Source organism: Zea mays, chromosome 1 (genome assembly GCF_902167145.1).
Source record: "Zea mays cultivar B73 chromosome 1, Zm-B73-REFERENCE-NAM-5.0, whole genome shotgun sequence".
Lineage (NCBI taxonomy): Eukaryota > Viridiplantae > Streptophyta > Magnoliopsida > Poales > Poaceae > Zea > Zea mays.
The window spans coordinates 67,183,800-67,193,891 of NC_050096.1; the positions used below are offsets into that span (position 1 = coordinate 67,183,800).

General features: G+C 47.8%; 1 protein-coding gene across 2 annotated transcripts; it reads left to right on the plus strand.

The window, feature by feature from the left end:
* The first annotated feature begins 6,643 nt into the window (after positions 1-6,643).
* Positions 6,644-8,941, plus strand: LOC100273093 (putative trehalose-phosphate phosphatase J). 2 transcript variants are annotated; one of them, NM_001147542.1, is made up of 5 exons: positions 6,669-7,017; positions 7,104-7,244; positions 7,406-7,477; positions 7,803-7,907; positions 8,017-8,937. In NM_001147542.1, the coding sequence occupies exons 1-5, from the start codon at positions 6,781-6,783 to the stop codon at positions 8,554-8,556; spliced, it is 1,095 nt and encodes a 364-aa protein (NP_001141014.1). In that variant the 5' UTR covers positions 6,669-6,780; the 3' UTR covers positions 8,557-8,937. The 2 variants fall into 2 exon arrangements, with proteins under 2 accessions (XP_020403315.1, NP_001141014.1); XM_020547726.3 differs by having other exon boundaries at positions 6,644-7,017; positions 7,803-8,941.
* The last annotated feature ends 1,151 nt before the right edge of the window (positions 8,942-10,092 follow it).

A 10,092-nucleotide genomic window follows, 5' to 3' on the forward strand; every position in this document is an offset into this window, starting at 1 on the left:
GTGCTTAGTTTGTCATTTGAAGTTGCTCTTACGTGCGAATAATATAACAATCTAGCGTGTTTGAACTTGCAGGGCCAAAGAGAGCCGTCTATGAGTGCCGAGTTGAGACAAGTAGCCAATGGCTTTGCCTATAGGGTCAGGAAATTTTCTGGGTATGACGTCAATGGATACCGTTTTCGCACAACAAGCTACGACCAAAGCCGGCCCAATCGAAAACGAGCCGAGCTTGGCTCGGCTCGCTGCGGCTCGTTCATGCAACGAGCCGAGCTCGGCTCGGCTCGCCCATCTGGCGAGCTTGCAAGAGAGGCTCGACTCGTTCCTGGCTCGTGAGCTGGCTCGCCGAGCCAACAAGCCTACTCATAAATGTAGATCTGCTCTCTAAATTATAATATAAAATCTTAAAAATATTTTAAATTAGTAAAATAGATATATCACTAATATAATATAGATAATAGATTAATTTTGTATAGTAATCTCAAATAACATAAAATAATTGTAAACTCGGTACTAATATTATATACTAACTATGATTTTATGTAACAAATTGTTGTTGGGTCGAGCCACGAGCCAGCTCGCGAGCTGCAGCGAGCCGAGCCGAGCTAGCTCGCTTTTTTCACGAGCCACAAAAACAGGTTCGGCTCGGGCACGTTCTGAACGTTGAGCCGGTCCAAGCTGAGGCGAGCTGCTACGAGCCCGATCCAGCTTTTTCCAGCCCTACTTGGCATCCTAAGGGCCAATATACACGATCGATCCAATGAGCATGTCACACCATGCCATGATCACATTGGGATATTTTTGGCTCCAATTCAGCTTGTTGCCATGGTAGACTGCAGAGGCAAAAGCAAGGAGTGCTTGCTTCTTGGAGGCTATATCTATCATAGCAAACTGAATTATTAGCAGCAAAAGATGTAGATAGAGCAGTAGAGGGAGAAAGCGTCCATGATTCCGATCACCCATATCTGATATATCTCCAAACCAAGATAACTAAACGAGCATCAGCATCATCAGTTTAATCTCAGAAATGATCAAGATGTCTGCAATAAAAACGGAAAGGTTAGTACTAAACCTTGAAACTGAAATTACAACATGAAAAGTAACTCAGTATTCAACTAATCATGCTTATGAAGAAATATGGTGTGTTCAGCCCAGCAGAAAGCACGATGCCATTTGCTTATTTGCAAGCAGCCAAGCACATGTGGCCATCATCTGCAGAAGTCACAGTGAGGAAGCACTTAGGCTATTTGCAGCGCATACCACTGGAGTCTCCCTCCGTTAACACTGTAGCCGTTGTAGAGGCGACAATGCTCCTTTGTCACTGCAGCGCTGCCCCCTCCGTAGCCCCTAGGTAGCAGCTTCTTTCTCTCTCACGCTGCATATGGCGTATCCCATGCGTGTCCCCTAGACACTGTTAAGGACCGGATTCCATGCATACGGTTGTTTGTTAGCTGCGAAAAAATGATGATGAATTAGAAATAGATATAGGAAAATGATATTATATAGTTGTAGTTGGGTTCGTTGTATCGTTAGGATGGACATCTTACTATAACAATATAAGACACATTTTATATATAAATTATTATGATATTATATGTTTCCGTTGCAACGCACGGGCACTCACCTAGTAGTAATATACCTCCCTACCTCGGATTGGACCTTGTTGATTAAAGGGTCTAGATCGGCCACCACGTTCGACCCGATCTAGGGCCAACATTGATAATTAGAGGTTAATTAATTGAAGTGTGGAAATGCTTAGTAGTTACAAGGCAAAATGTTATGGACGGGTGGTAGGCATATTTTAATCAATGTTTTTATCATGTCTCCCAATGATCATGATATCCTTTTTCATTCCTAAAAGAGACATTAAAATGTTATGTTAATATAAGTCTAGATTTTTTTGAAAGACAATCAGAACGAACAAGAAGGAATATAGACTTTTATGTATTTTGAAATAAAATATGGATGTGTTTATTTAGAACTATAACAAGAATGACAATTTCATGGTTCAATTTTTATATAAAGATGTTATGAAAAGAGATTGTAGGTTCTTAAATGTCAGGTATCTAGGAACAGGGTACCCAAAGGTAGGCCCACAACCTCCTTCCAACCCATTAGTTGACAAGCCCCCTGCCGAGCAAGCCTGCGAGGCAAAGCAAACGACAAGGTCCTCTGTCAAGCAAGATTGTGAGAAGGAGCTACCGACCAACTCCTCGCCGAGCAAGCGTGCGAGGCGGAGCAATCGACCAACTCCAAACCGGGCAACCCTGTGAGGAGAATGTCCCAGCCTAACGCTATTGACCCATGACGGCCACGACAAGACGCGTCATCACCAACCCACATCCGGACAAGACATGTCATCACCAACCCACATCCGGACATACGTGCAGCATACCGAAGGGGCACCGGGAGGTCATTATCAACATGACTAAACGCCCGCACGTACGGCCTCTGGTGTATTCCCGTTGCCCCATCGGGTCAGTCAACCCCAGTCATGGAAAAACCTCAGCGCCGGAGTTTCTACAGTGACCTGTATATCGGGGAAGATAGGATAGTGTGTCGTATCGAGTGTATGCCTACGCACGCTGGAAGGTGACGCGGTACTCGTGACAGCAGGTCACTGTAGAGACCCTAATCCCTAAACCCTAAACTAATAATTTGATCAACAATTTTAACTATTATAATAAAAATTTGATACTACTAGCTCCATTCTCGAACTAAATCACAACAAATAAAAAAGAACGAAGGGAGTATTAAATTTATGACCAAATGTATTCCATATGGTCTAGTTTATGAGCCGTCTTCTTACATTGCAGGTAGGGCTGGGAAATAAGCTCGAGGCTCGCGAGCCGTCTCGATCTTGGAGCGGCTCGCGAGCCGTCTCGATCTTGGAGCGGCTCGCGAGCCCATTCTTTGAGCTCATTTTTGCAGTGAGCCGTGCCGAGCTGGCTCGCGAGCTTTGCAAAACTGATCAATTTATAGGATAATAATGAATATTAGATAATTTTATGAATAATAGCTCGTTTTTAGTCTTTAATAATGAATATATTACAATTTATAATTTAAATTGCTCATAATGCTGAATGATGATTATATATTCCAAATTTATATAATGTTAATTTACTAAAAAATACAATAATAAGTACTAGGATATGGCTCGCGCGACGAGCCGAGCTCGTTCAGACTCGGCTCGTTTCTAGCCCTGTATTAATTATAAATTATACTTTGATCTTTCTTTTTTTATTATATTATTTATTATTCTAAACTTTTGATTATCAGATAGCTAGCATATTTTTGACATATCATACTATATCCGCAGGTTTGTATTATAATTGTTAGAATTTATTATTCAAATTATTAATTAAAAATTTATAAAGTTTGTCGCTTGATATAGACGAAATGTCTTATAACAGGACCAGTGGGAGTACTATCCAAATAAATATAAACAGTATCATATAAAATAAATAAATAGTTAAAGCGTAACAATTTAAAAGGCCGTATCATGTTAGCTTATGTCTTGCTCACTATCGGATTGATCTTATTTGTCGAGTGTTAGGTCTCGTTTGGCACAGCTCTGCTCCATAATTCTCTAGCTCCGAGAGCTAATTCTCTAATAGAGTGATTGCAAATGATTCTTAAGTAGAAGTGAATTTATTTGATGAAAACCGTTTGATAAATTATGTGTAAAGTGATTCCTAAAGGGTTGGAGTGTGGGGAGCAGATTGGGAGCAGCGGGAAAGCAGTTTTTTTAGCTTCCACTGTCTAGTACAAAATAGATACTAGATTCACTTCACTTCCACTATGGAGCAACTCAGTTTTTATACGTTTGGCTTTCTAGAAGCGATTCTCACTGGGAGCAGAGCTGTGAGAGCTCTACCAAACGCCCCCTTACAAAAAAGCCTTTTTACACTCGAAAAAGAACACAAATATTTTATCAGCAATAGTTATTTGCTGAGTACTTTTCTTGAACGCTCAGCAAAAAAACACTCGACAAATTAAGAATCGCAAAAAATCTAAAAAATAGCAAAACATTTTTTTAATGAGGGGATTCTGGTAGTGACTTATGAACTGAAATGGATGGAGTATTTTTAAATTAAAAAGTTTTATAGATCACTAATTTAATAAAGTTGCACCTCATATAATTTCTCTTAGTACATAAAATAATGAAGACCGTTCTAGATGCAATGTTACAATAAGGAACCTTTGGAATGGTCCCATGCATGTCACAAAAAGGTGAAACAGCCGCCCACAGGTGCACAAGATTATTCCAGTGGGCGCGTTGGAGTAGGGCTGCCTTTACCAGAGCCTCTCTCCTATATGATCTCGTGGAAATGCTGAATGCAACTCACGGTTTCCTCTCGGAAGGTTAGGTTACCTCATGCCTCGGGAAACAAAAAAAAAACTAACTCCCTTTTTAAATTTGCTTGCAAGTTGAAACTTGTTCAAAAGTTATTAGCAAGACAAAAGTATCAAACTTATTATAAAATAAAGGAGAGAAGAACGTGAGCGGCAACTTCAGTCAAACAACAGCTTCTTTTGCCTTTGTAAAGTTGATATAAGATGCTACATATATGGGCTCCTAAGCACTAAGTTTGTATGTCATGTACTACTTCCAATTATACATTTCTATTGTTTTTTTTTATTATTGACAAGTTAATCAGTAATATATGAAACCACTCGAGTGAAAAAAAATCTATAGTTGTTGTAAAACTTGTCATGAGCTCATGAACCTTGTGTTGACGGCAAAATATGCCAACAATAATGTGCTCTCTCTTATCAAGTTCATGGTGACAAGTTGATAAGAAAAAAAGATATTTGGAACAACATAGGTGGAGCTTAAATAAAGAAACAGATGGTTTTAGGCAGAGTCTTCCAAAAATAAAATAGATCGATAGATTTAGGCAGAGTCTTCCAGAAAGAAGCGAGCGTGAAATAAAAATTACTTATTCCAGCAGAGCGTACATATATAGACGGCATATATAGACACCTAAACATGTATAAGGAGAAAAGAGAATAGATAGATTTAGGGCAAGTAACACTATTTTTCGAGAGATTTCTATTTTTCCAAAAAAAATTAATTTATTTTCTCTTAAGAAAATGAGAATCCTTGGTAAATAGAGTTAATAAACTAGCTCTTAGAGAAATGAGAATTTCTTGGTAAATAGAGTTGTCAAACTATCTCGTAGGGCTAATTTGGAAACCTAATTTTCTCAGGTATTTTCTATTTTTCCATAGAAAATGAAAAATCCCTTAATAAAATGAGGTTTCTAGACTAGCCGTTAAAGAAAAAAAGAGCCAACGTTTTTTTTTCGTATCCTCGTCTATGCTCAAGTGGAAATATACATATAGTGGCTTGAAGCCTCCAATTTTTCACATGCGAGGCGAGGCGAGAGTGGCTCTGCTGGAGATGAGTCACGGAAAGAGAACACACTTCACTTGCACAGCACGACAGCGAGAGGAGCTGAGCAAGACAGACAGGAGCAAACAAAGGAGCGGAATTGCTCCGCGCATGCGGATGTTGTGGGCCCGGTCCATGTCGACGCGGTCCCGCCACCCACTTGCTCCCGGAGCAACACGTGGACGCAAGCCCGCGCGCTGGGCCCCGGGGTGGCGCGTCCGAGCTGGCGCCGCTGCGGTGAACGCGTGGAGGGCGACAGCGCAACGGTGACCAGATCCGACGTGGACCGGACCGTCCACGCCCGTGGGCCCCGCCGCGTGGCGCGCCCCCACCTTTCCCTCTGGCCTCTTGTTTGGTCTCGCGAGAAATTGCCATGTCGCGTTAGTTAAAGCGGTTGTTGCGTGCGTTGGTTAACGCAAGGTTTTTGTAATTTTGTATAGTTTATAGTGTGTATAATATAATAATATGGCTGCATAGACTTTGGATCCAACCTCTGCCTGCCTGCCTGCCTCGGCTGCAAACGCTGACTCTAACAACGGCTGACCACTCGTGTTTTCCTCTTCATTAAGGAAGCTAGCTGCTTCATCGTTAAAAAAAAAGAGAGCTAAGTGCATCAGAAAAACCAAAGGACGTGGACGATCCTAACATGCCAGACTCTTCCGGTTTCAGATCACAGGTTATTTTAGAGCATGTTTGGTTCGTGGCTAACTGCATCATACTTTGCCTAAGATTAGTCGTTCGAATTCAAAAACTAACCTTAGACAGAAAAGTTAGGCAAAATGTGGCTAGTTAGACAGCGAACCAAACAGACCCTTAGTTTTGTCTAGAATCAAATTTACTAGAGTATCATCAAAACTGTCTGATTCTAAACATTAAGTAAATGTACTATAAATGTATATATATTACATATGGAGTTTAGAGCCTTTCTTGAACATAGGATTTCCAACAGTTCCATTTTATAGGGAAAACGAAATATTCAGAAAATTTTCTCTCACTGTAAACGCAGCCCCTCTCCTCAAATACAATATGGCAACACATGTACTACTAATAAACAGAGAAAAGACGACGGAAACGTCCCACGCACGCAATACCACTTGCTGGGTACATGCTTCTCAACAGCCCAAGGTGCAAGAAAATTTTCACAGTTTTTTTTTGAAGGAAGGGGGCAGGGCACAAGCAGCAGGCACCAAAAAAGGCCGGTCATCCATGCCCTCTTCCGGTCTTCCCCTACCTATAAATACCCTCCACCAGGCCCCCAGACTCCCCACCACCGCAGGCAAAGCTTCGGGCAACAACAGCTTGCTCGACTCAGCGCCCATCTATCTCTCTTCTCCCCCGCCTGTCTAGCCAGCGGCGACCACCACCACCGTTCAGTTATTATAGCAAGCATGACGAAGCACGGCGTGGTGATCGGCCCGGAGGACGTCGCGGCGGCGCGGCATTTCTCGTTCCCGCCGCCGAGGACGGCGGCGGGCGGCGAGTCGTGCAGGAAGCTGGCGGCGCAGGTGGACCTCGGCCCCGCCGTCGTGGGGTCCTGGCTCGACTCCATGAAGGCCTCGTCGCCCAGGCACAGGCTCATGGCGCCCGTGCCCGGCGCCGCCGACGCGGAGCACGACGACTGGATGGTACGTGCACGCGGGCCAGCCCATGGGCGGCGCCGAAACGAAACAAACGCACGCGGAACTAAGAAATCGACCCGTTTTTGGTGCAGGAGCGGCACCCGTCGGCATTGGACCGCTTCGACGCGCTGGCGGCGGCGGCCAAGGGGAAGCAGGTCGCGGTGTTCCTGGACTACGACGGCACGCTGTCCCCGATCGTGGAGGACCCCGACCGCGCCGTCATGACGGACGAGGTGTCCGGGCTCTTCTTCTCTCTTCCGCCTCTAACCAAATACCGCAGTTATTATAAGATGGGACGAGAAAGCAGAGCACGCTCTGCTTCCAGGTCCCGACGACCACGCCAAAGAGATGAGGATTCCCTTGCTCTGACGCCGACGATGTTGTGAACACGCAGATGAGGGACGCGGTGCGCGGCGTGGCGGCGCGCTTCCCGACAGCGATCGTCAGCGGGCGGTGCCGGGACAAGGTACACGCACTCCCCCCATTCGCTCGCCTTCCTCTCCCCTCATCCTCTCACCGCCACACAAGAGGCCTAGTAAAATCCAGCGGCCACCGCCCACCGGGTAGCTCGCTCGCTCATCAGGATCCGCACGGGACAGGTGAGGCGAGGCGACCCAGCTAGAAGCTCCTCCTCCACTTGGCGTGGCGGGACGGGAGCTGGCCTGGGGCGCGTGGCCCCCGTTTTCTCCCCTCCTCTTTTTTTTTCTTTTTCTTTTGGCACTCACCAACTCGGCGCGAAAGTGACGGCCACGACGGCGACGCTGACCGACGTGCTCTCGGCTCTCGCGCAGGTGTTCAGCTTCGTGCGGCTAGCGGAGCTCTACTACGCCGGGAGCCACGGGATGGACATCCGGGGGCCCACCGCCGACGCCAACCACCACCACGGCAACGGCAAGGTATACCGTCGTACGACCTTTCCGAACTTACATCACCATCACCGTCTCTTTGTTTTTCCCCCTTCCTCCCATTCTCGTAAGCTGACCGTCCGTCCCTGCAATGCACCAGGCGGAGGCGGAGGCGGAGGCGGTGCTCTGCCAGCCGGCGAGCGAGTTCCTGCCGGTGATGCAGGAGGTGTACGCGGCGCTGGTGGCCAAGGTGGAGCGCGCCATCCCGGGCGCCAAGGTGGAGGACAACAAGTTCTGCCTGTCGGTCCACTTCCGTTGCGTGGAGGAGGCGTGCTGGGCCGCGCTCTTCGAGCAGGTCCGCGCCGTGCTGAGGGACCACCCGGGCCTGCGCCTCACCCAGGGCCGCAAGGTGCTGGAGGTCCGCCCCATGATCCGCTGGGACAAGGGCAAGGCGCTGGAGTTCCTGCTCCACGCCCTCGGCTTCGCCGCCGACGCCGACCGCGACGACGTCTTCCCCATCTACGTCGGCGACGACCGCACCGACGAGGACGCCTTCAGGGTGCTGCGCGCGCGCGGGCACGGCGCCGGGATCCTCGTGTCCAGGTTCCCCAAGGACACCAGCGCGTCCTTCACGCTACGCGACCCCGCCGAGGTCAAGGAGTTCCTGCGCAAGCTCGTCGGCGCCAACGACGACAGCTGATGATCCGGCCCGCGATTCGTTTCCCTTTCCCGCCGTGACCAGCTCCGATCCGCCTGTGTCAAGCCGCTAACTCAACCTCGGCTACCTACCTGCTGCACCGGCAGAGGGCTTCCTTGTTGTTGCAACTGCATCTCCATCGAGCAGCTTGCTTTGGGACAAGAACAGACCTAGCTAGTAGTACAGTAGAGCCCTTTTGTATCTTCGTTTTTTTTTTGGTTTCCATCTCTCTTGTTCATCATGCATGCCTGCTGTTGTTTACCATTTGCCTCGGCTGAAAAGGCTTGTATTTTCGGCGCCCTTCCCGCGAGGCACTGTAACTAGTTGCTTTGTCTGCTGTACGTACGCGTACCATGTTGAAATAATATGTCATGTTGAGGAGCTACTAGTCACTGAACTCCATGGAACCCATTTCTCAGAATTCGATCGGCGGCTAGCTCCCCTGCTAACGTTAATTCTCGACAGATTCGATTCGGCCACGACGATCATTCTGTGGACGTCGTCTCGTCCATCATCAGATCTTAATCTTTAACTTTTCGAAGAGAGGGGAAAAAATAATGTTCACTGTGGCTGCTACTTTTGGCATTTGTCGGTGTACAGCGGCAAGAAACCGAAAACATGGAAGAGGCCAATGGCCACGGGCCACGGGCACAGCACAGTGCTGCAGCTTATGATTTATGAATGCGATGCGACGTGCGTTTGTGAAAGGCTTTCAGAACAGCAGGTCCCAACTCCCAAACGAACATCGTATGGTGCCCACGGCGACCCGATCGGTCGATCTCCACGCCAGAAAATGGGGAAAACACCGTTTAAGGTTAGTTTGGAAACTCCATTTTCTAATGAGATTTCTGTTTTCCCTTGAAAAACATGGTTTCTAAACTAGCCCTCAGAGTTTGAAGTTTATCTCGTGTAATTACATTCTCACCCATGTGTAATGGGTCAGGCCTAGCTAACATGATCTATTAATATAACATCCAACCCTTAATTAGAATTATGATTTCCCACATAGTATACAGCTAGGTTTCAATTTCAATTTTTCTCTCTCTCTCCTCCCACCTCCCCAGCTCCCGGCCTCTCTTCTCCTTGTCGGCCATCTCCCAGCCGCCAACGACTGTCCTCTGTCGTGCCCCCTCCTGGCCGCGCCGCCAGACCTGCCAGCCAGCCTTCCCCGGCCAGATCTGGCGACCCTCTCCATCCCCCGCCCAAGGCCTCCGCGTGGACGCTGATGCCGCTGCGCGTGCTACGGCAACGGGCCTCCTCTCCATCGCCGGCCTCCTGGCCCCTTCGGGCGTCGTCTTGCATCTCCCGCTGGGCGCGGGCATCAAGCTCTTCCCCTCCCATACACACGAACTCGCCGAGGACGGGCCCCTTTCATCGCCGGCGTTGAACCCCTCCCAGGTGTTCTCCTCGCTGCCCTCACTACGCAGCACACTCGTCGCTCCCCGCCAGGCTTCCTCACCCACACTGACCCCTCATGGACCAACCTCGTCGCGAAACGTCGGCCCCTCCGCCCGCTTCCCCGGCGTTGGTTGCGGCCAT

What these genes read in the sequence shown, in the direction of transcription:
- LOC100273093 (XM_020547726.3), top strand. Translation starts at nt 6,781, where the DNA reads ATGACGAAGCACGGCGTGGTGATCGGCCCGGAGGACGTCGCGGCGGCG. An exon ending in CGGAGCACGACGACTGGATG is followed by an intron (nt 7,018 to 7,103) that starts GTACGTGCACGC and finishes TTTTTGGTGCAG; the next exon opens with GAGCGGCACCCGTCGGCATT. An exon ending in GCGGGCGGTGCCGGGACAAG is followed by an intron (nt 7,478 to 7,802) that starts GTACACGCACTC and finishes GCTCTCGCGCAG; the next exon opens with GTGTTCAGCTTCGTGCGGCT.